At 45.6% G+C, this 26,666-nt stretch overlaps 1 protein-coding gene across 10 annotated transcripts in view; it reads left to right on the plus strand.

Annotated features, from left to right (window-relative positions):
* The window catches only part of TTLL10 (tubulin tyrosine ligase like 10), a 388,939-nt gene that overhangs the window by 313,443 nt on the left and 48,830 nt on the right, over positions 1-26,666 (plus strand). For 9 of the 10 annotated variants that reach the window (XM_063943164.1, XM_063943155.1, XM_063943156.1 and 6 more), the window contains 3 exons: positions 2,296-2,407; positions 4,345-4,433; positions 14,227-14,404. In XM_063943164.1, the coding sequence (XP_063799234.1) occupies positions 2,296-2,407; positions 4,345-4,433; positions 14,227-14,404 (379 nt within the window). The remainder of the gene's footprint in view (positions 1-2,295; positions 2,408-4,344; positions 4,434-14,226; positions 14,405-26,666) is intronic. The other variant, XM_063943157.1, reaches the window with a different exon arrangement.

The following is a 26,666-nucleotide window of genomic DNA, read 5'->3' on the forward strand; positions in this document are numbered from 1 at the left end:
TTGGTTGCTATGGGCAACATCCCATCTTAAATAAATCTTCCATCTTCGTAAATTTACCCCCAAAAGTTTCTCTGTTTGCCAAAACAGTAGCATTGGGAGTAGGCATAGTTACAGTTTCTGAATAATCATTTTACTTTTACTACATTTATTTTGTCAAATTCCCATTTTACATTGTTCAAAGGACAAGGAAAATGTTGTTTTGCTTAATTATGCTTCTTTCAGATCGCAAATGCCGGATCCTACCCGGTAAGAGAAACGTGTCCTTACCGGGTGGGATCGGCATTTGCTCTCCTCTGCTGGCTTTCCGACCCGGCAATATACCGGGTCGGTTGCCATAGCAGCGGAGGGCGCAGCAGCAGCAGGGGCGGGGGTGGAGGCGGCGCTGGGAGATAAGCTCATCTCCTGCGCCGCCTCTCCCTATGCTGTGAATGGGAGCCGTGTCGCATCGAAACGGCTCCCATTCACACTGCGCCTGACCCGGTATTCAACCCGGTAATAACCCTTCTTTTTAACCGGGTTGAATTACCGGGTCAGGCAACCCGCTAATTCGGCAAAGGCGCTTTCACATCGCACACTGACCCGTTTCGACACGGCAATATGCCGTGTCGATACCGGGTTATTTGTGCGATGTGAAAGGGGTATTATTATTAAGCACTGTAATTTTTTTGTGCTAAACTATTTATTCTAGGAAGTAAAATGGGTACGCGTGGTAGGATTTCCATGACATAATGGCGTAAAATATTCAAAATAGAGTATAGATTGTAAGCTTGCGAGCAGGGCCTTCCTAACTCTATGGGGTATATTCAATTAGCAGTGATAACTGACTTTTTACGTGAAAAGTCCGGTTTTCGGGTGAAAAAACTGACTTTTCACGTGAAACGCAATTACAGGCTATTCAATTATCCTGGAAAATTTATCGGTGATCATTTTTTCACTAATTTCACTTCACCTTCTCTGAAGCAGGTGAAAAGTTGGGAAAAGTCACTATTTTAAGGTAAAAATGTTTGGATATGGGCCCTCATTCCGAGTTGTTCGCTCGGTATTTTTCATCGCATCGCAATGAAAATCCGCTTAGTACGCATGCGCAATGTTCGCACTGCGACTGCTCCAAGTAACTTTGCTATGTTGAAAGTAATTTTACTCACGGCTTTTTCATCGCTCCGGCGATCGTAATGTGATTGACAGGAAATGGGTGTTACTGGGCGGAAACACGGCGTTTCAGGGGCGTGTGGCTGAAAACGCTACCGTTTCCGGAAAAAACGCAGGAGTGGCCGGAGAAACGGTGGGAGTGCCTGGGCGAACGCTGGGTGTGTTTGTGACGTCAACCAGGAACGACAAGCACTGAACTGATCGCACAGGCAGAGTAAGTCTGAAGCTACTCTGAAACTGCTAAGTAGTTAGTAATCGCAATATTGCGAATACATCGGTCGCAATTTTAAGAAGCTAAGATTCACTCCCAGTAGGCGGCGGCTTAGCGTGTGTAACTCTGCTAAATTCGCCTTGCGACCGATCAACTCGGAATGAGGGCCATGGTACAGAACTCCTGGGACACCACCCTTAATGACTAATTAGGCACGTTGAAGTTTTTAATTATTTTTAATTGGCCAATAATGACATGTCATTTTTGGGGTGAAAAAGTAAAAAGTGATGGAAATTGGGGTTCAAGGTATGGGACAGGTATATTGGGTGCTTTATGAGTGGGACAGGTGTTTTTTATTCTTGCAGATGGCAGCAATCGGTCTGTTTCCACTTTTTTTTAAAGTACCCTAAAATGACCCAAATATATACTTATACCCATTTTCATGTACCCCAAATTTAATGAGAGCATTTATTTTGCTCAAAAAAACTTGCTTTCTATAATTTTTTTGCATTTAAAAAAAAATGCATATAACAGCCATTTCACACAATTTAAGTCCCCAAAAACTCTATAATGTGATCTCTAACACACTTCTCTTCTGTTTTCCTATGTTAGTTTAGCATTTTTTGGGGTACAGGCTGATTTCCCCATTTTCACCTGCACTTTTCACTGCAAGAATTTTCACGTAAAACCCGGTCGGAATTGAATAGGTCGAAAAACGGAGCGTTTTCGCGGCAATTTTCGGCCGATTGCCACGAAAAATTTTCGGGCGAAAAATTGCGGCGAATTTGCGGATAATTGAATACCCTAGTATGTCTGTCTGTTTTTGCCCAGTTTTGTTCTATTACTGTTCTAATTGTAAAGCGCAACGGAATATGCTACGCTATATAAGAAACTGTTAATAATAATAATGTTAACTTTATTTATTATTTTTTAAGGTGAACAACTGCTGTATCAGATACCCAACAACAAAGTGCTCACCAGCAAAATTGGCCTTCTAAGCAGCCTGAGGGAATATGAAAGGGTCATGCAAAAAATCAACAAGACCAGGTGAGCACTGAATTCCCCCTGTAATATATAGCACATTGCAGCTCCCAGCTTCAGGCTATATGTAATACTGAGGTAAGAATCCTCCGGGGAAGACTGGCTAATATATGCCACTGTCATAAATATGTGAATGCTGCTACTTGTCTGGTTTCCTCCCCCAGTCAGGTTTTGGAATGTCCCTTTCTGAATGTCCTTTATGAGTGTTGTTTGGATTTTAGTGATTTTGATGCAATCATAGAGCTATTATCACATGAACAGCACATTATAAATAGAACACATTGCTTTTCAGTAGTGTATAGTACACTGTTGTGTTCTGAAGTCTGTGTTACAGGGGCACTATTTTCTTTAATAATAAAATGGAAATAATACTTCATCGTACTATTATCCCTGGTCCTACTTCTTTTCAACTATGTAACTATACTAAAGGTGGATGACAGTCCTATGGGCATGGTAGAAACAGACAGCAACGGTTAATGGGGGTAATTCCAAGTTGACCGCAGCAGGAATTTTGTTAGCAGTTGGGCAAAACCATGTGCACTGCAGGGGAGGCAGATATAACATGTGCAGAGAGAGTTAGATTTGGGTGGGTTATTTTGTTTCTGTGCAGGGTAAATACTGGCTGCTTTATTTTTACACTGCAAATTAGATTGCAGATTGAACACACCACACCCAAATCTAACTCTCTCTGCACATGTTATATCTGCCCCCCCCCCCCCCCCCCCCCCCCTGCAGTGCACATGGTTTTTCCCAACTGCTAACAAAATTCCTGCTGCGATCAACTTGGAATTACCCCCAATGTTAAGTGCTGACATAAACTTTCTAATGTTTAATGAACAGTGGTTCCCTGGCCTTGGGCTTCATCCACTTGTAGACACATTCAGACACTACTGTAGGGAACCTATTGCATGTGATTGTCTAGCGTCTATAAATCCCAAACCCTAAGACACCAACTACACTTGCATCTGTGGATTGGAGAGTGTAAAAAGTGCACAAAGACAAGCACATCTTTCTGCTTCACTCCTCTATGAGGAAGGTAATATAACTGCTTGCAATAAGTAACTTTGATGCAATATGCACCTTGGTTAGTTTCAACATGGCCGCATTTACAGAGAAGCAGCAGTGTGCATAGGCAGAGGGCAGGAGATGGGTGGAAGAAAGTGGATCATAGTGAAGTAGAGGAGGACCAGTGTTACTTCTGGAACAGCGCAGAAACAAGATTTAGGTTTATGGAGCAAGATGATTGAGTTATTTTCAAGTACTTTACATATACATTTTAAGTCTGCAAAAGGACTTCAGTTTTGCACAAACTCAGAGCAAAAACTTACTATTACTGTAACCCCTTTTGCACCCCTGTGTTGCACTTTGGCAGAGTGGTTCATTTTCATGTGGACTCCAAGCAATCTAGTAATACACTACCCACTCTTATAATATTAGTTTAGATCAGTGGTTCCCAAACTCGGTCTTCAAGGATCCCTAACGTCTAGGTTTTAAGTATATCCATGGTTGGTCACAGGTGGCTTAATTAGCACCTCAGTCACTTTGATTTAACCATATTTGCTGAGCCATGGATATCTTTAAAACCTGGACTGTTAAGGGTCCTTGAGGACCGAGTTTGGGAACCACTGGTTTAGATGATTGAGTGGGGCTGCACTAAATGGATTGGACTTTGATGGGAACTTAAGCTCTTACGTATCTATGGAATATGCTATCCACTCATTGAGGTGGACGCAAAGTCAGAGAGCACAGATTACCCGTGCCCCTTGAAGTGTCCTGGTTAGACCAATTATTTGTATTTGTGCATGAAACGTCAGTTTGCAGTGCGCAGTACACATACTTTGTAAATGGCCACCAGTGAACAGAAAATACTAACATTTTTAAGGTATTGTGATTGTCCCCCTTCACTATATATGTGATATACAATATAAATGTATCCTTGACAGTAGAATGCTGAAAATGGCAGATTTCTTTCCTGAGACGTTCCGCTTGGATGCGAAGGAAGAGGCAGAAGTGTTCTTTTCCACCTATGAAGGTAACACACATGAGCTTCATTTTATTTTATTTGATACACTTGACCAGCTGTTTACTTTTAGCTGGTCCTCTTTTTAGCACAGCACATGGGTATTAGTATGTCACGTGCTTTCTTCTAAATTTATTATAATAGACCCAAAGTTGGAACTTTTCCATTAGAAGTCCATGCCTAACATACAGTATGTTTGTAAAATGCACTTTCTAGCAGACTGTATGTAATGATATGTACTGTAGATAGGAATTGTTTATGGGTGGGAGATTATGTGTGTGCTTCTGTATATGGGTGGGGTATGCGTTGCCGTCGCTGGGGATTCTGGTGGTCAGCACACTGACCGCGGGATCCCGACAGCAGAATGCCGGCGGGGAGTCGAGCGTAATGACGGGCTCGTGGTGGGAATAGTCCCTGCTAGTCGGCATGCCGACTGTCGGGATTTAGGGGGTTCAGGATGTAGCCGTCTTTATTGTGACCATGACATAACTACATCCCATGTATATATGTGTACCTGATGTCATCTGCCAGACATGTTTTTTTTTTTAATAAAAGCATTTTTGCGACCTTGTATTTTAAAATAGCTTATGGGGTATATGCAATTGCGGTCGAATTCCCGAAATTGTCGAATTTCGGGAATTTTTCGCCCAAAAAAAAAAATTAGACAATGCAATTCAGTACTTTCCGACAAAAAAACGGACTTTCAAAATTCGACTTTGTGAAATTCGACTTTTGACAAATTCGACTTTTTTGCAATGATACACATGCTGCAATTCGACCAAAGTCTATTCAATGGAAGTTTGGAAATTCGACAACAGTGCTTTTAGACAGTAAATTCGTCATTTTCAATCCGCAACACTTTGGAGGGTGAAACTAATAAAAAAAAAATTAAAACATGTTTTTTTTTTTTTTTTTTTTTCTTGGTAATATCATATCTATTTATATTAGAAGGGATTAGGTACTTGGTTTGTCTTTTTTGGAGGCACAAGTATTATTTATATATTTTTAAAAATATTTTTTTTTATTTTTTTTTGGATGGAATGGTAAAATCCCTGAAAAAAATGGCGTGGGGTCCCCCCTCCAAAGCATAACCAGCCTCGGGCTCTTCGAGCTGGTCCTGGTTCTAAAAATGCGGGGAAAAAATTGACAGGGGTTCCCCCATATTTTTAAAACCAGCACCGGGCTCTGCGCCTGATGCTGGTGCAAAAAATACGGGGGACAAAAAGAGTAGGGGTCCCCCGTATATTTCACACCAGCATCGGGCTCCACTAGCTGGACAGATAATGCCACAGCCGGGGGTCACTTTTATACAGCGCCCTGCGGCCGTGGCATTAAATATCCAACTAGTCACCCCTGGCCGGGGTACCCTGGGGGAGTGGGGACCCCTTCAATCAAGGGGTCGTCCCCCCAGCCACCCAAGGGCCAGGGGTGAAGCCCGAGGCTGTCCCCCCCACCCAAGGGCTGCGGATGGGAGGCTGATAGCCTTGAGAAAAATGACAAGAATATTGTTTTTTCCAGTAGTACTACAAGTCCCAGCAAGCCTCCCCCGCAAGCTGGTACTTGGAGAACCACAAGTACCAGCATGCGGGAGAAAAACGGGCCCGCTGGTACCTGTAGTACTACTGAAAAAAAAATACCCAAATAAAAACAGGACACACACACCGTGACTTGTACAACTTTATTACATACTGCCGACACACACATACTTACCTATGTTGACACGAAGCAGTCGGTCCTCTTCTCCAAGTAGAATCCACTGATACCTGAAAATAAAAGATAATTATACTCACCTTCCAGCGTCCAGAGATACATCCACGTCCAGAAAATAATTCAGGTACTTGGCAAAAAAACAAAACGCAAATACCCGTGCCAGCGGACTGAAAGGGGTCCCATATTCACACATGAGACACCTTTCCCCGAATGCAGAGACCTCTATGTGACAGCTGTCATAGAAAGGTCTCTTCAGCCAATGAGCGAGTGCAACGTCCTTGCACTCTGCTGATTGGCTCTGTGCGCGTCTGAGCTGACAGCGCATCGCAAAGCCTCTCCATTACTTTCAATGGTGGGAACTTTGCGGCTAGCGGTGGGGTCACCCGCCGGTCAGCGGCTGACCGCAGGTAACCCCCCCGCTGACGGCAAAGTTCCCACCATTGAATATAATGGAGAGGCTTTGCGATGCGCTGTCACAGCACAGACAGCGCACAGCCAATCAGGTGAGCGCCACGTAGTAGCACTTCCTGATTGGCTGAAGGGACCTCTGACAGGAGTCACGTGGGGTCCCGGCACATTCGGGGAAAGGTGTCTCATGTGGGAATATGGGACCCCTTTCAGTCCGCAGGATCGGGTCATTGCGTTTTGTTTTTTTGCCAAGTACCTGGATTATTTTCTGGACGTGGATGTATCTCTGGACGCTGGAAGGTGAGTATAATTATCTTTTATTTTCAGGTATCCGTGGATTCTACTTGGAGAAGAGGACCGACTGCTTCGTGTCAACATAGGTAAGTATGTGTGTGTCGGCAGTATGTAATAAAGTTGTACAAGTCACGGTGTGTGTGTCCTGTTTTTATTTGGGTATTTTTTTTCCAGTAGTACTACAGGTACCAGCGGGCCCGTTTTTCTCCCGCATGCTGGTACTTGTGGTTCTCCAAGTACCAGCTTGCGGGGGAGGCTTGCTGGGACTTGTAGTACTACTGGAAAAAACAATATTCTTGTCATTTTTCTCAAGGCTATCAGCCTCCCATCCGCAGCCCTTGGATGGGGGGGACAGCCTCGGGCTTCACCCCTGGCCCTCGGGTGGCTGGGGGGGGACCCCTTGATTGAAGGGGTCCCCACTCCCCCAGGGTACCCCGGCCAGGGGTGACTAGTTGGATATTTAATGCCACGGCCGCAGGGCGCTGTATAAAAGTGACCCCCGGCTGTGGCATTATCTGTCCAGCTAGTGGAGCCCGATGCTGGTGTGAAAAATACGGGGGACCCCTACTCTTTTTGTCCCCCGTATTTTTTGCACCAGCATCAGGCGCAGAGCCCGGTGCTGGTTTTAAAAATACGGGGGATCCTCTGTCAAATTTTTCCCGCATTTTTAGAACCAGGACCAGCTCGAAGAGCCCGAGGCTGGTTATGCTTTGGAGGGGGGACCCCACGCCATTTTTTCTTGTTTTTTCCCGTTTTTTAAAATCGCGGCAAAATCCGGCAAATCGGCCGTTTTTCGCCCGCGGGAATGTCGAATCCGTTTTTCATTGAATATGGTGAATTCCGGCAGCCACCTGCCGGAATTCACCTGTCAAATTGTGTCGAATTAAAAAACGGCGATAATTTGCCGCGATTCGCTGTGAATTGCATATACCCCTATGTCTGGCAGTTGTCATGGTCTTGGTGTCTAAACATATGCATCCTCTTCAAGCTCTTCTCTAGGTATAGTTAGCTTTTCCTGTTAGTTTATTAATTCATTTGTTAGTTACTTTTGAAGTAAGTTACAAATTTAAACTTCTCTCTCCCCCTCTTTACACAATAAACCAGTGGTTCCCACTGTCAGTACTCAAGGCACCCTAAGGGCCCTAAGGGGTATATTTTACTAAAGGTTGATTTTTTTTTTTAAATATATTTATTGGGTTTTTTCCACAAAAGACATAGAAAAACAATGCAGTGCAGTACAATACAAAGTGCAGATAAAATATATGCCTGGTACAGATAGGCAACAGAGGGTAAGACTAAGCATTGAGAGCCACCACTGACGCCGTGGGTAAATTTAAACAGCGTGGGAAACCGTGGCAATGCAGCTTCACACCATCAGTAGTACATATTGTCAAAAGTCCAGATCCAAAGTGCACTATACAGTATAAAATCTGCACACTAATACATTAATACATACTAACGAAATTAATAATACAGCAACAGAGAAAGAAAGAAAAAGAACAGAACAACAGAGACATGGATATGAATTAATAGGGGGGAGGAGGGGGGGGGGGGGGTTGTAGATGCTAAAGCCTGTGAAGCACGGCACACACATAAGTAGCGAAGGGACCATCCCGCTCCGTGCCAATGGGAAGGGAACGAGTGTCACCTAGGGGCCAGAAGGGGATTATCACCAATAGGAATACATAATTTGCGATAAGTATCCCAACTAAGTGAGTCAAATATTTTTAGAACGTGGAGTTGTTGGGGAGATGGCAGAGAGTCAATATACGGTCCCCACTTCTTGTAGAAACGCAGAGCATTACGGTCAAGGTCTGGGAGAGTAGATTGACGCTCAAAATATAACGTAGTAGTAAGAAGGGACTTGAGGTTAGCAAGAGAGGGGGAAGTTCTATATATCCAATGGTTTAAAATCAATTTCTTTCCCAAAGTCAGCAAAACATACAGAAACGGGACATAATGAGCTTGAGAGGGGGGTAAACACCAGGCTGTAGTGTTAAGGCCAAGGAGCGCTGCTGGGTCCAGAGGGAGCACAATCTGGAAAGTAGATCTTACATACCACAGTATCTTATTCCAGAACCTTTTAATCTTTGGACAGTGCCAGAAATTGTGCATAAAAAGGGCATTTGGTGCTTTACACTTGATACAGTGTCCAGAGTCTATAGAGACCATATATTTATGCTGTCCTGGGGCAATATAAGCCCGATGTAAGAATTTAAAGTGGATTTCCTGAAGCTGAGCAGAATGCAGGGCTTTCAGGATAGAGGGGAGGGGGTAAAGGAAGCAGTTCACCTTCGGATCCCAGGACCACTCACTTGACCATTTAGATGACATAGGGGGCCAGAGAACATCAGGCTTGCTAGGTAACATATCCTGGTACAATCAGCTGACTTTGTATGAAAGAGTCGGTAATGTGACCAATAAGTGGGACAGAGGGTCCATCCTCCGCTCGTGCACAGGAGGGATGGGGAGAGATTGTACAAAATGACGAACCTGGAGAAACATAAAGAAATCAGATGAGGGCACACTGTGTCTTTCGGCTAATTCCGCGAATGACAGCATAAGTCCACCCGGGTCAAATACGTCACGAATAAGGGCAATGCCCCTAGACTTCCACACAAGGAATTTGGTGTTGTCAAAAGGTGGAGTGAAACAGGGGTTTCCGCAGAAAGGAATAAAAGGGAAATATTCTAGGTTTCAGTGTAGAGCTTTGTTGATGGCTCCCCAAGAGCGGTAAGTATCCCAAAAAAGAATATTAGAACGTGCCAGAGATGGGAGGAGGGGTTTTGGGGTGTGTAGCAGCGCTCTGAGATTGTAGGGATACACAAGATCTTGCTCTACATCATAATTAACATATGAGGAGGTGCCTAATAGCCAATCTGAGATATTTCTAAAATTCACAGCCCGGAAGAATGCTAAGAGGTCAGGGACAGCCTGCCCACCCTTAGCGCGAGGGAGCTTAAGCTTAGGAAGGGAGATCCGAGATCTCTTATGGTTCCAAAGGAATTTAGAAAACAGTTTATCATATAACAATACATCTTTGCTAGGGGGCTGGATAGGGATCATCTGGAGGAGATAAGAGATTTTAGGGAACACAATGCTCTTCAGGATGGCTACTCTCCCTAATAAAGAGACAGGTAGAGAGGACCAGGTGGACAGCAACTGTGAGACCCTGTATAGTTGGCTGAATATAAATCTGAGATATTCACTGGAAAATATATACCCAAATATTTAAGTTTCGTAGTATTCATCTGGAATTGAGCAAGGACAGGTGAGGAGGTGCGCGTACAAGCAGCCGGAGTGAGGGGGAAGAGTTCAGACTTGGAAGCATTAACACGATACCCTGCAAAGGTACCAAACTCAGTAATGACTTGCATAATTGGTGGGATAGAAGTTTCAGGATTTGAAATAAAGAGGAGCATATCATCCGCGAATAAACTCACAAGAAGCTCATGGTCATGGACCAGAACTCCAGAGTATCCGGGAAGGTGGCGCAACTTAATAGCCAGGGGTTCTATGGCGATGGCAAATAAAAGTGGGGAGAGGGGGCAGCCCTGTCTGGTGCCCCTGTGAAGGGGAATGGGTGCAGATAAGTAGCCATTACACATAATACGGGAAGAGGAGGGGGAATATAAATTTCGGAGCATGCTGATCAGTTCCAGCGGAAACCCAAACCTCTCCAGCGTGGTATGCAGGTGATCCCAAGTAACAAGGTCAAACGCCTTCTCCGCGTCCAATGAAAGCACGTATTGGGGGTCCGGGTCTCCGCTGGAATGCAACCAGCTAGCCGCTACAAGAACTTTACGAATATTATTAGTGGAATGCCTACCCGAGATGAAACCGGTTTGATCCGGGTGAATAATTGAGGGAAGCACTCCCTTTAATCTGTCAGCAATAATTTTTGTAAAAAGTTTATAGTCAACATTGAGGAGTGATATGGGGCGGTAGGAGCCGGGGAGATGGGGATCTCTCCCGGGCTTGGGAAGAAGACGGATCAGAGCATCATTAAAGTATAAAGGGAGTGAGTGAGAGGTTAGGATTGCATTAAACACCAGAACCAAAATATCCAGCAGCTTAGGCTGGATCATTTTATAGAATTCGCCAGAGAACCCATCAGGTCCAGGGGCTTTTAAGGGTTTTAAATGTTTGATAGCAGCCTCCACCTCCCGAGCAGTAATTGGGGAGCAGAAGCCCTCAGCAACCGAAGGCAGGATTTGGGGTAGGGAGACAGAATGCCAGAAAGAAGTTTTAGTGGGGACATCAACAGGGGAATGGGCATAAATATCCATGTAAAATTCTGAGAGGAGTTGCGCCATGTCTACAGACTTAGTAGCCAACGAGCCATCACCGCATTTAAGCAACTGGATCACAGAGGAAGGCACAAATCCCCGCAGAAGATTAGAAAGGAGACGGCCTGTTTTATTGCCAAATCTGTAAAAATGGTGGTTTTTGTGAAAGGTATGGCGATCTCCCATTAGTGCTAATACAGTGTTAAATTGGGATTTACATTCTAAGTATGTTTTCTTTGAGGCAGGAGAGGGGGACTGTTTAAAATGTTGGTAAGCATCCGTTAAGCATCGCTGCGACATTTTAAATTCAGAAAGAAACTGCTTCTTTCTTGAGGAAACATATTCCACAAGCCTACCCCGGAGAACCGCCTTGGCGGTCTGCCAAAACAGTAAAGGATCAGTCTCAAAAGTGCTTGCATTATCCAGTCTGAACTCCTCCCAAAACGCCTCCAACCTATTTCGAAACTGCAATGAGGAGCTGCAAAAACATGAGATCCATATGCATTTTATTTAAATAAAGCAGTATTTTCTTCCGTTTGATGGGAGAGTGAATACCCCCCACGTTCCACGTACCCACTTTAATGGCAGACATAAGACATATGACTGGGGGCAATCACAAATGAAAACATACTACAATCCCACAGGTAATGGAGAGTAGAGAAAGACACAGGAGGGAGGGAGGGAAGGGGTAGACAAAAAGACAATATAGACATAGAAACGAGAAAAAGAAACAAGACCCACAATGAGAATGTGACTTCACGGTAAGTCCACTGGGGTAGTAACCGTATACAGCGAGGAGGACATTGCTCCTAGCCAATACCACTATATAGAGCAGCATAAGGGAGGGGGGGGGATGGGAGGAGAAGGGAGGGGGAGATGAGGGCATGGAGGTGAGGGCCCAGATAATATCAAACAGGTGGAGGTTGAACCCAAAACAGGTAGCATGGACATATAACTTCACAAGAACAAACATGTACACCAGGGAACGTATAACAGAGAATGCACTTATGTTACTCCAGAGGTACATATACATCACCTTTAGGACCAGCGTGGATGTGGTGAACAAGTCCAAATAAACCAACAGACGATCACATAGTCCACAAGGTTAGGGAAAGAAGAATATGCGGCAACAGAGCAACCAGGGGAGAGGAGAGTTCAAGATCAGATTCAGGAGAGCACAGCTATTTCATCGATGGGTCAGAGGTGGCGGCTTCTGAAAGATAAGCAGCAGCATCCTCCGGGGTATGAAAGTCCTTAAAGGATGTGCCGTCAAAGATCCTCAGGCGCGCATGGTAGAGCAGTGCGAACTTTCGGCCCTCCTGGACCAATTTAGAGCATACAGGTGAGAATGCCTTGCGTAGTCTGGTGAGCTCCGGAGAAAAATCCTGGAAGAGTAACAATTTGGCATCTTCCCAAACAAGATCCCATACATGACGAGAAGCCGACCAAAGAGCCTCTTTATGGAGAAAGTTGAGACACCGTAACAATACAGCACGCGGTCGTGTTGAAGTGGAGGAGGGGCGGGTGGGGCCCGTTCTATGTGCACGTTCCACCACTAGGTCCGAGCAAACATCTGGTATTCCAAGAAGATCAGGAAGAGTATGTCGGAGGAAATGATAAAGAGCCTGTCCCTTAACCGACTCTGGAAGTCCGATAAGCCGAAGGTTATTGCGAAGCGACCTATTTTCCAGGTCGTCGATCTTTGCCCATACCAGGTTTTCAGATTTCTGCAGTTTAGCAGAGATATCAGAAAGTTCGGCGATTTGTTGGAAATTCTCACCAGCAGTATGTTCCACTTGTAGGACATGTTTAGACAGCTGTTTGTATTGGCTTTTGATATCCAGGACAGCCTGCTGTAATGCAGCAGCATGCAACTGTGTTTGTTCCTGGTATAAAGGCTGGACTGTTTCTTTTACCGCCCTGACAATATCAGCATAGGATAACGGGTGCCCGGGTACATCTAAGGGCGGTGGGCCCGCAGCCGTGGAGCCCACCAGGGCGGGAGAGCTGGAGGGGGGAAGGGCTGCAGGAGCAGCCGCTGAGCGGGCTCCGGCGTCCATGGAGGCCGCGGCGGCCATTTTAGAAGCTGAGCCGCGGACCTCAGACCTGGCGCGGGAGTTCTTTCCCTGCATCACGGAGGCCAGGAAACGGTCCATACAGGGTGGCCGGAGCTGCAGGGGGTGAGCGGGTATGGCAAGCTGCTCAATGGACGCCCAGAACGGGCGGTGTGAGGCTGTTAGTGGCGGCAGGCACCGGAGCTACACGAGCTGCGTGTCACTCCATGCAACGCCGGAACCGGCAGTCAAAGGTTGATTTTAATCGATTTTGATTGGTTCAGATTGATTAAAATCAATCATAATCGATGTTAGGCTTCCAGGGTTAAAACACACATTTACTAACAGATAATTGTTTTATAATCGACTTTTAGTAAATACTGTATACCCATATTTGCCTACTCTCCCGGAATGGCCGGGATGCTCCCAAAAATCGGGTAGCTCCCCTGGCCCCCTGCAAGAATAGGCAAGTCTCCCGATTATTGCAGGCCCCCCCGGACCCGGCCACCCACTTTGCGAATGAAGTGGGCGGTCCGGGCAGCCGATGACGCGATTCTCGTTGAATTGCATCATCGTAGCCACGCCACCTGCTGTATAATGCCGGTAATCTCGGCATTATAGGGCAGGGTATGTGGCTACAATGACATCGTTGCAACCGCCACGGCCCCATGCCTCCCATTTACATAGTCCCACCCTCATCCCACCTCCTGTGATGCAACATTAACTCGCCCCGCTCCCCTTCTGTGCCGGCATGGCTGCTCTCTCCTGGAGTCGGAGACGGCAACTATGAATATACCCCTAATATACCAGGTTTAAAGGATATCCATGCTTAAGCACAGGTGACTCAATTAGTACCTCGGTCAGTTTGATTATACAGTCTATGCAGAAGCATGGATACCCTTAAAACCTGGACTGTTAGGGTGCCATGAGGACCATGTTTGGGAAAACCCTGCAGTAAACATTAAACAAGCAAACACAACAGGGAGGCCAGGAGCCTATAAATATATAAAAGAGTGATTTTTTTATTTTTTTTATTTTATCATTTTCTAGAGGGCCAAACATGGATCTGCAAACCTACAGGGCTGAATCAAGGCCGTGGTATCTATTTGCTGAAAAACCAAGAACAGATCAATACCCTTCGCTGCCAAATGCAGTCCATGGCGGATATGACTGCATCTAGGAAGGTGCTGTCTCCAGCAAAATGTCCACAGGCACGGATAGTGCAAAGGTACCCTGTCAGCTTCTGATATATTGCAGCTTATAGAAATACTTTTCCTTCAGTGGATGGTTTTCTTTGCTTACCGTTACATACCTCCCAACATGACCCTCTCCAGGAGGGACACAATGCTCTGCTCCTGGACTTTTCTCTTAATGTATGATTGCCATCACCTGTGCTGAAACACCTTTCTTATCCATTAACCTGTTCAACACAGGTGCCGGCAATCATAAATGAAGAGAAAAGTCCAGGAGCAGAGCATTGTGTCCCTCCTGGAGAGGGTCATGTTGGGAGGTATGCCGTTACATATGTTTTAATGCTGACCTGTCATCTTCACATAACCTTTACAAGTACTGTATATGCCCCAAAAGTTCCTCATTTAGTAGTAAAGTCTCTCGCTCTGATCTAACAACTTTAGAATGGTAATGGAGTATTGGGCTTGTGACTGGGGGGCATCAGGATGTATCTAACTGTGCCATTATTTCTTGATGGGCCATATTGGTAGATTTAATATGAATATCATCTTCAACATGTTTTGTGAAATTACTTAATCACACACATCCTACATAGGGAAAGCCACAAAATAGTCCCTGTTGTGGGTCAAGATATTATGGCTTAGATCGTGGGTCTTCAACCTGTGGCCCTCCAGCTGCTGTGAAACTACATGTCCCAGCATGCCCTGCCACAGTTTTGCTATTAAGGTATGCTAAAACTGAGGCAGGGCATGCTGGGATGTGTAGTTCCACAGCAGCTGGAGGGCCGCAGGTTGAAGACCCATGGCTTAGATCATGGGTCTTCATCCTCAGCCCACAGCAGCTGGAGGGGTCGAGGTTGAAGACCCATGGCTGAGATGAATGTTACATAAGTACTCCCCCACAATAATCTATTGTTTGGTATCATTGTGTTCAAACTTACCTGGACAGGAAGAGTTACCTATTTCAGAAGTGGTCAAATTTTGATCATTTTGACACCTATAATCAGAGACTGGTGATTGTTCCCTATTTGATGACCAACAAAAGTTTGCATAGTGATTTGCATTGGCTTTTGTATGAGTGCAGTATTAAGGAAAGATGCTTAGATCAAACCCCAGCACCTGTACCACACACCTGACAAATAACTACATTATTTGCATCTTCTCTCACTGTTTTTTTAATTCCTCCTAATTCATTTGATGTACAAAAGCACATCCCGAATCCTGACCTTGTGCTGCCTCCCTGTACCAATAACTTGGAAGCTAAGACCACACACACGGGTGCTAGTACAAAAGCAGCCGTGTTTACTGATAGTATTTACTAGGTTCTAGTAGCTCAGTCACAGGAGCTCATTGTAGACTAGATTCTAATGTCTGACCTGTTTACATGCCTTTTACTAGTATATGTGTAATAAAAAGCAGTGGATATAAGCCCTAAAGAAGATTTTGTAGGTGAGGTGCTGTGTGTACCACTGGAATACAGAGGCTATACACCTTTGAAAAAGCTGCAGGGTTTATGCAGCGAAACGCGTCAGGTATTCACCCGTTGGAACAGGACATCTCTGAATTGGACCCGAACCAGCCCATTCTGCCGACCAGTTATCCGGAGGAGCCTGAGAGAGGCACCAGCCTATTCCCGCATTGCATGAGGTACTCTACATCTAAGAGACAATACACTAACCCTCTAGCGGTATATGGAAATCTTTTATGGACTCTCTTCAGCAACATTAAAAGGTACCCTCCATACCGGATCATAACTGGACACCATATTGATGGGCAAAATATGGAACGGATTCTAGAGAACAATTTCCACTAATCCTGTACCAGCATTTTGGGTAAACTCCAACCTTTGCATATCATTGGCAAATTTAATTTTTTTTGCATATATTTGGCACATTATCTTGCACAGAATTCCTGCTTTTTAAAGAATTTATGTTTTATAATACATTTTTATATTTACCTATTGAGTGTTTACACTGTTCTTTCCTCCACTAGCGCAGCCTCCATTCTTTTTTGTATTCTCTCCTGGGAGTGACTCCCCTGTAATATTGGCTGCTGCTTAGCAAACCATCTCGTCTCACAGCGCCCGAATACCCTTGGGTATATTTTACCTTATTTTTGCATCCCTCCTGGAGAGGGTCATGTTGGGAGGTATGCCGTTACATATGTTTTAATGCTGACCTGTCATCTTCACATAACCTTTACAAGTACTGTATATGCCCCAAAAGTTCCTCATTTAGTAGTAAAGTCTCTCGCTCTGATCTAACAACTTTAGAATGGTAATGGAGTATTGGGCTTGTGACTGGGGGGCATCAGGATGTATCTAACTGTGCCATTATTTCTTGATGGGCCATATTGGTAGATTTAATATGAATATCATCTTCAACATGTTTTGTGAAATTACTTAATCACACACATCCTACATAGGGAAAGCCACAAAATAGTCCCTGTTGTGGGTCAAGATATTATGGCTTAGATCGTGGGTCTTCAACCTGTGGCCCTCCAGCTGCTGTGAAACTACATGTCCCAGCATGCCCTGCCACAGTTTTGCTATTAAGGTATGCTAAAACTGAGGCAGGGCATGCTGGGATGTGTAGTTCCACAGCAGCTGGAGGGCCGCAGGTTGAAGACCCATGGCTTAGATCAGCGGTGGCCAACCTGTGGCTCTTGAGCCACATGTGGCTCTTTCTTTCTTCAAATGTGGCTCCTAACACACAAAGTCACATGACCACAACAGATCCGATAACCACTGCTCTCCAGAAAAACACGTAGCAGCACTACGGGGACTTAGAACTGAGGGAGCCAAATACTAGAGATGAGACACCCACCAGCCAACAGAGGACACATAAGGGGTTGCTGCAGTGGCATGAATTGGGGGAAGCTGAAGTGACACATGAGGGTGCTGGCTGAAGTGACAGCAGGGTGCTGGCTGAAGTGACAAGAGGGTGCTGGTTGGAGTGACAAGAGGGGGCTGGTTGGAGTGACACATGGGGGAGCTGAAGTGTATTATGTGAATCTGGATCTTTTATATATATATTATGTGGATCTGGCTTTTACAATTATTTTATGTGGAAGTGGCTTTTGTTCAATGTATTTTATGTTGTATCTGGCTTTTTCAATGTATTTTATACCAGGGGCGTGGCCTAGAAGGCACAAGGCCACACCCCATTTTTGCATGTGCGCTTTCGGCTCGAAGTCGGCTCTTTGACGCACCTAACACATTTTTTGGGGCTCTTTGTCTCTGACTGGTTGGCCACCCCTGGCTTAGATCATGGGTCTTCATCCTCAGCCCACAGCAGCTGGAGGGGTCGAGGTTGAAGACCCATGGCTGAGATGAATGTTACATAAGTACTCCCCCACAATAATCTATTGTTTGGTATCATTGTGTTCAAACTTACCTGGACAGGAAGAGTTACCTATTTCAGAAGTGGTCAAATTTTGATCATTTTGACACCTATAATCAGAGACTGGTGATTGTTCCCTATTTGATGACCAACAAAAGTTTGCATAGTGATTTGCATTGGCTTTTGTATGAGTGCAGTATTAAGGAAAGATGCTTAGATCAAACCCCAGCACCTGTACCACACACCTGACAAATAACTACATTATTTGCATCTTCTCTCACTGTTTTTTTAATTCCTCCTAATTCATTTGATGTACAAAAGCACATCCCGAATCCTGACCTTGTGCTGCCTCCCTGTACCAATAACTTGGAAGCTAAGACCACACACACGGGTGCTAGTACAAAAGCAGCCGTGTTTACTGATAGTATTTACTAGGTTCTAGTAGCTCAGTCACAGGAGCTCATTGTAGACTAGATTCTAATGTCTGACCTGTTTACATGCCTTTTACTAGTATATGTGTAATAAAAACCACTGGATATAAGCCCTAAAGAAGATTTTGTAGGTGAGGTGCTGTGTGTACCACTGGAATACAGAGGCTGAGAGATGGCTCAGGCAGTTACAGGTACTCTCATTGCCTGCAACTAGAGGGCACAGCAGGTAATTAGTGATGAGTGATCAATTTGGCAGTGGGATGGAAGGGCCCAGTGGAGGTCAGGTCAGGTCAGGTCAGGTCAGGTCCCCCCCCCCTTGTCTGGCAGCAGCAGCTCTCCTCCTCAGCCCAGTACATGCTGCTGTGTGCTGGGCTGCAGTGTGACCAGGGAGGCGCTTAAAGTACTACATTTTCTGTATTTTTTTTGTAAGGGTGCATGGACACGCATCCTGTGATTAGACCACAACCCCTAAAAAGTACCGGAGCACAGCCAGGCTCCCTACTGCCCTGAGTGGGGACAGTAACATGTATCTCTCTTTGAGCTGATATTCTCAATAGGAGTTCTGGTGGCAGTCTAATTGTATATGGGAAATATATCTCATCCTTGGAGGAATCCACGGGGTATATGAATATTGTAAAGGAACCAAAAACCTGGTTTTTCCCTTTAAATTATTGCCGTTTTAAATCTACTGGCTTAATCGCCACTATCGTCATTTGCCTGAAATCACACCCTATTACATATACACCTTTATACGGTTCGCATTTGAATGTTTTTGCATTTTTTTATTTTTTTTTAATGGGGAGACACTTCACATTGAATCACATTGGTATATGCCTCACAGTGTTGCATAGGATGTTTCTTATTGTGTTTGCTTTCAGTTTAGCTTCACCTTGTTGCATTTGTTTACAAAGTTGGGCCAAATATTGGAGGACTTTTCTGTGCATGTTATTGTTAGCACCACTGAAGTTTTACTGCATCGCAAACTGAAGTGATGTTCTTGATGCTTATAATAATATTACTATTTTTCTGGCACCCAGTTTTGCAAAAATTAGCTTGGGAGTGCCCACTTACTGTACTTACGTTGAAACCTTACAGTAGCTCTGTCTGTCTAAGACTAACACAGTCTATCTAGCGTTCATAGATATAACATTGAAACCTTAGAAACTTGAGACATGCTTTGTTTTTCTGCAATTTTATACAGCTGTGTCTGTTGTTGATCAAGGCTACTGTATGAAAATTGAAAATACATACATGTTTTATGTCTCTGTTATAAGGATGCTTTTAAATAAGATTAATAGACTGAGGTTTTGGAATTGCCTTTCCTATTACAACAGCTCCCTCTGGTGTTCATACTACAGTTACATTTGTTGGACAATTTATCAAGTTGTCTGAACACATTCGTTACACAATTCTGCTATGTGCCATTTCCACAAAATACTGTATGTACCAATCATGCCTATTATAGTTCTTCTTATCACTGCCCTTACTATACAATCAGCTGGAAAGCAGGGGCAGAGCTTACTTTAAAACATACAAAACACTTTTTTCTAGCCCATTGCCTTGGGTAATCAACATATAAGACTTATCATTTATCAACCATTAAGCAGTGGAGAAAACATTCCACTTTTCTCTGACGTCCTAAGTGGATGCTGGGACTCCGTAAGGACCATGGGGATTAGCGGCTCAGCAGGAGACTGGGCACAACTAAAGAAAGCTTTAGGACTACCTGGTGTGCACTGGCTCCTCCCACTAAGACCCTCCTCCAGACCTCAATTAGATTCTTGTGCCCGGCTGAGCTGGATGCACACTAGGGGCTCTCCTGAGCTCCTAGAAAGAAAGTATATTTAGGTTTTTTATTTTACAGTGAGATCTGCTGGCAACAGACTCACTGCAGCGAGGGACTAAGGGGAGAAGAAGCGAACCTACCTAACAGGTGGTAGTTTGGGCTTCTTAGGCTACTGGACACCATTAGCTCCAGAGGGATCGACCGCAGGACCCGACCTTGGTGTTCGTTCCCGGAGCCGCGCCGCCGTCCCCATTACAGAGCCAGAAGCATGAAGAGTCCGGAAAATCGGCGGCAGAAGACTTCGGTCTTCACCAAGGTAGCGCACAGCACTGCAGCTGTGCGCCATTGCTCCTCATGTACACCTCACAATCCGGTCACTGATGGATGCAGGGCGCTGGGGGGGGGCGCCCTGAGGGCAATATATGACACCTTGGCTGGCAAATCTACATCATATATAGTCCTAGAGGCTATATAGATGTAAAATTACCCCTGCCAGTATTCCAGAAAAAGCGGGAGAAAGTCCGCCGAAAAAGGGGCGGGGCTTCTCCCTCAGCACACTGGCGCCATTTTCTCTTCACAGTGCAGCTGGAAGACAGCTCCCCAGGCTCTCCCCTGTAGTTTTCAGGCTCAAAGGGTTAAAAAGAGAGGGGGGGCACTAAATTTAGGCGCAATATATGTATACAAGCAGCTATTTGGGGAAAAATCACTCAGTTATAGTGTTAATCCCTGCATTATATAGCGCTCTGGTGTGTGCTGGCATACTCTCTCTCTGTCTCCCCAAAGGACTTTGTGGGGTCCTGTCCTCAGTCAGAGCATTCCCTGTGTGTGTGCGGTGTGTCGGTACGGCTGTGTCGACATGTTGGATGAGGAAGGTTACATGGAGGCGGAGCAGAGGCCGATAAATGGGATGTCGCCCCCTGTGGGGCCGACACCAGAGTGGATGGATAGGTGAAAGGTATTAACCGACAGTGTCAACTCCTTACATAAAAGGCTGGATGACGTAACAGCTGTGGGACAGCCGGCTTCTCAGTCCGCGCCTGCCCAGGCGTCTCAAAGGCCATCAGGGGCTCAAAAAACGCCCGTTACCTCAGATGGCAGACACAGATGTCGACACGGAGTCTGACTCCAGTGTCGACGAGGTTGAGACATATACACAATCCACTAGGAACATCCGTTACATGATCTCGGCAATGAAAAATGTGTTACACATTTTCTGACATGAACCCAAGTACCACATAAAAGGGGTTTTATTTTTGGGGAGAAAAAGCAGCCAGTGTTTTGTTCCCCCATCAGATGAATGAATGAAGTGTGTAAAGAAGCGTGGTTTCCCCCGATAAGAAACTGGTAATTTCTAAAAAGTTACTGATGGCGTACCCTTTCCCGCCAGAGGTTAGGTCACGTTGGGAGATATCCCTTAGGGTGGATAAGGCGCTCACACGTTTGTCAAAAGGTGGCACTGCCGTCTTAGGATACGGCCACCTTGAAGGAACCTGCTGATAAAAAGCAGGAGGCGATCCTGAAGTCTGTATTTACACACTCAGGTTATATACTGAAACCTGCAATTGCCTCAGCATAAATAGTGCTGCTGCAGCATGGTCTGATACCCTGTCAGATAATATTAATACGCTAAGACAGGGATAATATTTTGCTAACATTGAGCATATTTAAGACGTTGTCTTATATATAAAGGATGCACAGAGGGATATTTGCCGGCTGGCATCCAGAATTAATGCAATGTCCATTCTGCCAGGAGGGTATTAGAAACCCGGCAGTGGACAGGTGATGCTGCCTGTAAAAGGCACATGGAGTTTCTGCCTTATAAGGGTGAGGAATTGTTTGGGGATGGTCTCTGGGACCTCGTATCCACAGCAACAGCTGGGAATAATTTTTTTTTACCTCAGGTTTCCTCACAGCCTAAGAAAGCACCGTATTTTCAGGTACAGTCCTTTCGGCTTCAGAAAAGCAAGCGGGTCAAGGGCGCTTCCTTTCTGCACAGAGACAAGGGAAGAAGGAAAAAAGCTGCACCAGCAGCCAGTTCCCAGGATCAAAAATCTTCCCCCGCTTCCTCTGAGTCCACCGCATGACGCTGGGGCTCCACAGGTGGAGACAGGTGCGGTAGGGGCGCGTCTCTGGAACTTCAGGGACCAGTGGGCTTGCCCACAGGTGGATCTCTAGGTTCTGAAAATAGTATCACAGGGATACAGGCTGGAGTTCGAGGCGACTCCCCCTCGCCGTTACCTCACATCAGCCTTGCCTGCTGCCCTCGGAGAAAGGTAGTACTGGCGTCAATTCACAAGCTGTACTTCCAGCAGGTGAAATCAAGGTACCCCTCCTTCAACAAGGCCGGGGTTACTATTCCAAAATGTTGTGGTACCGAAACCAGATGGTTCGGTGAGACCCATTCTAAAATGGAAAGCCTTGAACACTTATATACGAAGGTTCAAGTTCAAAATGGAATCGCTCAGGGCGATTATTGCAAGCCTGGAGAATTTCATGGTATCACTGGACATCAAGGATGATTACCTGCATGTCCCTATTTACCCTCTTCACCAGGAGTACCTCAATATTGTGGTACAGGATTGTCATTACCAATTCCAGACGTTGCCGTTGGTCTGTCCCCGGCACCGAGGTATTTACCAAGGTAATGGCCGAAATAATTATCCCGTACTTGGACGATCTCCTTATAAAGGCGAGGTCCAGGGAGCAGTTGTTCGTCGGAGTAGCACTATCTCGGGAAGTGCTATAACAGCACGGCTGGTTTCTGGATATTCCAAAGTCGCAGCTGGTTCCTACGACGCGTCTACTGTTCCTGGGTATGGTTCTGGACACAGAACAGGATAAAAAGGTTTTCTCCCGGAGGAGAAGTCCAAGGAGTTGTTGTCTCTAGACAGAGACCTCCTAATACGTATACAGGTGTCGATGCATCAATGCACGCGAGCCCTGGGAAAGATGGTAGCTTCTTACGAAGAAATTCCATTCGCCAAGTCCCATGCAAGGATTTTCCAGTGGGATCTGTTGGACAAGTGGTCCGAGTCGCATCTTCAGATGCATCGGCGGATAACCCTGTCTCCAAGGGTCAGTGTGTCGCTGTTGTGGTGGCTGCAGAGTGCTCATCTTCGAGGGGGCCGCAGATTCGGCATACAGGACTGGGTCCTGGTGACCACGGATGCCAGCCTTCGAGGCTGGGGGGCAGTCACACAGGGAAGGAACTTCCAAGGCTATGGAAAAGTCAGGAGACTTCCCTACACATAAATATTCTGGAACTGAGAGCCATTTACAATGCCCTAAGTCAGGCTAGACCCCTGCTTCAACACGGGCCGGTGCTGATCCAGTCAGACAACATCACGGCGGTCGCTCATGTAAACCGACAGGGCGGCACAGGAAGCAGGATGGCGGTGGCAGAAGCCACAAGGATTCTCCGATGGGCTGAAAATCATGTGTTAGCACTGTCAGCAGTGTTCATTCCCGGAGTGGACAACTGAGAAGCAGACTTTCTCAGAAGACACGACCTCCACCCGGGAGAGTGGGGACTTCATCCAGAAGTCTTCCAAATGATTGTACACCGTTGGGAAAGGCCACAGGTGGACATGATGGCGTCCCGCCTCAACTAACAGTTAAAAAGATATTGCGCCAGGTCAAGGACCCTCAGGCGATAGCTGTGGACGCTCTGGTAACACCGTGGGTGTACCAGTCGGTGTATGTGTTCCCTTCTCTGCCTCTCTTACCCAGGGTAATGAGAATAATCAGAAGGAGAGAAGTAAGAACTATACTCATTGTTCCGGGTTGGCCAAGAAGAGCTTGGTAACCAGAACTCCAAGAAATAATCTCAGAGGACCCATGCCTCTGCCGCTCAGACAGGACCTGCTGCAGCAGGGGGCCTGTCTGTTTCAAGACGTACCGCGGCTGCGTTGACGGCATGTCGGTTGAACGCCGGATCCTGAAGGAAAAGGGAATTCCGGAGGAAGTTATCCCTACGCTATTTAAAGCTAGGAAAGAAGTGAACGCAACCCATTATCACCGCATATGGCGAAAATATGTTGCGTACTGTGAGGCCAGGAAGGCCCCAAAGGAGAAATTTCAGCTAGGTCGATTTCTGCACTTCCTACAGTCAGAGGTGACTATGGGCCTAAAATTGGGTTCCATTAGGGTCCAGATTTCGGCTCTATCGATTTTCTTCCAAAATTGAACTGGCTTCACTGCCTGAGGTTCAGACTTTTGTTAAGGGAGTGCTGCATAGTCAGCCCCCGTTTGTGCCTCCAGTGGCACCATGGGATCTCAACGTGGTGTTGGATTTCCTGAAGTCGCATTGGGTTGAGCCACTTAAATCCGTGGAGCTATAATACCTCACGTAGAAAGTGGTCATTCTGTGGGCCTTGGCGTCGGCCAGGCGTGTATCAGAATTGGCGGCTTTGTCATACAAAAGCCTTTATCTGTTTTTTATATGGATAAGGCGGAATTGAGGACTCGTTCCCAATTCCTTCCTAAGGTGGTATCAGTTTTTCATGTGAACCAACCTATTGTGGTGCCTGCGGCTACTTGGGACTTGGAGGATTCCAAGTTACTGGATGTAGTCAGGGCCCTGAAAAGTATATGTTTCCAGGACAGCTGGAGTCAGGAAAACTGACTCGCTATTTCTCCTGTATGCACCCAACAAGCTGGGTGCTCCTGCTTCTAAGCAGACGGTTGCTCGCTGGATCTGTAGCACGATTCAACTTGCACATTCTGCGGCTGGACTGCCGCACCCTAAATCTGTAAAAGCCCATTCCACGAGGAAAGGGGCTCTTCTTGGGCGGCTGCCCGAGGGGTCTCGGCTTTACAATTTTGCCGAGCTGTTACTTGGTCGGGTTCAAACACTTTTGCAAGAGTCTACAAGTTTGATACCCTGGCTGAGGAGGACCTAGAGTTTGCTCATTCGGTGCTGCAGAGTCATCCGCACTCTCCCGCCCGTTTGGGAGCTTTGGTATAAACCCCATGGTCCTTACGGAGTCCCAGCATCCACTTAGGACGTCAGAGAAAATAAGATTTTACTCACCGGTAAATCTATTTCTCGTAGTCCGTAGTGGATGCTGGGCGCCCATCCCAAGCGCGGATTGTCTGCAATACTTGTATATAGTTATTGCCTAACTAAAGGGTTATTGTTGAGCCATCTGTTGAGAGGCTCAGTTATATTTCATACTGTTAACTGGGTATAGTATCACGAGTTATACGGTGTGATTGGTGTGGCTGGTATGAGTCTTACCCGGGATTCAAAATCCTTCCTTATTGTGTCAGCTCTTCCGGGCACAGTATCCTAACTGAGGTCTGGAGGAGGGTCTTAGTGGGAGGAGCCAGTGCACACCAGGTAGTCCTAAAGCTTTCTTTAGTTGTGCCCAGTCTCCTGCGGAGCCGCTAATCCCCATGGTCCTTACGGAGTCCCAGCATCCACTACGGACTACGAGAAATAGATTTACCGGTGAGTAAAATCTTATTTTTGCTGCTTTTGGTGCAAACTATAATAATAATAATAATAATAATAATAATCAGAATTCTGTTTTCATAGCGCTTTTCTCCAAAAGGAATAAAAGTGATTTTCATTTGCAGGACAAAAAAACATAATACAAAAGGAGGCAGCCATCTTGGGCTCATTATAATAGTTACAAAGAGTTACAAAATATGAAATACAAAATGCAAGATACCGACATAATCGCCAGTTTCAAGGATTGTCCGTCCTACCCATAAAAATACCAGGCAGAGCAGTCATCTTGGGTGCACTACAAAGATTACATTAATAACATACCTCCCAACTTCTTGGGCAGACAAGGAGGGACAATAACGGGCACCCGAAATTGGGGGTGGGGCCTTGTGGTAAGGGGCATGGCATCAATGGTAAGGGGGCGTGTCCTCACATCATGCGCCGCCATCACAAGTCACACCCCCATTTTTGTCACTATGGGGGCATGGACAGTGCTCGAGCCGCTGGCCATGCCCCCTCTCCCTCTCTTGTCGTAAAATAGATAATGTGCGGATGCATCTATTCACCGCTGCTCTGATCAGAGCAGCGAGTGACAGGGGGGGATCTCCCAACTGCGCCTCCCACCCGCGGGACACTGCGGCCCTCAAGTGGGACAGCGGGACAGACCGTGAAAAACTGGACTGTCCCGCCAAAATCAGGACAGTTGGGAGGAATGCATTAAGCATGATAAGTGATACGTGGACACAGAGATATACACGAGACCATTTTTGCTGGATTTGGATTTGGCTGTGATTTTTTTGTCCAGTTTTGGATTTGGATTGGGATCTGGATTTGCCAAACTGCTGTGATTTGCATTTTTTCAAAAATTTACCAAAAAAGTTAAAATTACAAATTTGGGCCTTTTTTGTTCCTACAGTATTATTAGCCTCAATAACATCAATGTCCTGTCATTTCCAGTCAATTTTTACCACCTCTCAGCTCACAATATTGTTTTCACCAATATTGGCTAAAGGCTGCAGTAAGCTCGCTGGTTACAAAGCGACCGAGCAGTGGCACAACACACAGCATTTTATAGCACCTATAACAACTATGAAACATCGCCACAGCATACTGGGGTACAGTGCACAGAACAGTGCAAACAATAGATCTACAGATATTTTTTTTTTTTTTTTGAACTTGCAGCTCGATTCAAACTGTGGAGTCACAGGGCTTTGCACAAAGTGCACTAAAGTAAAGCGCACCAAACAGTACAAACAAGAGAAATATATATATATATATATATATATATAT

This window comes from Pseudophryne corroboree, chromosome 10 (genome assembly GCF_028390025.1).
Source record: "Pseudophryne corroboree isolate aPseCor3 chromosome 10, aPseCor3.hap2, whole genome shotgun sequence".
NCBI lineage: Eukaryota > Metazoa > Chordata > Amphibia > Anura > Myobatrachidae > Pseudophryne > Pseudophryne corroboree.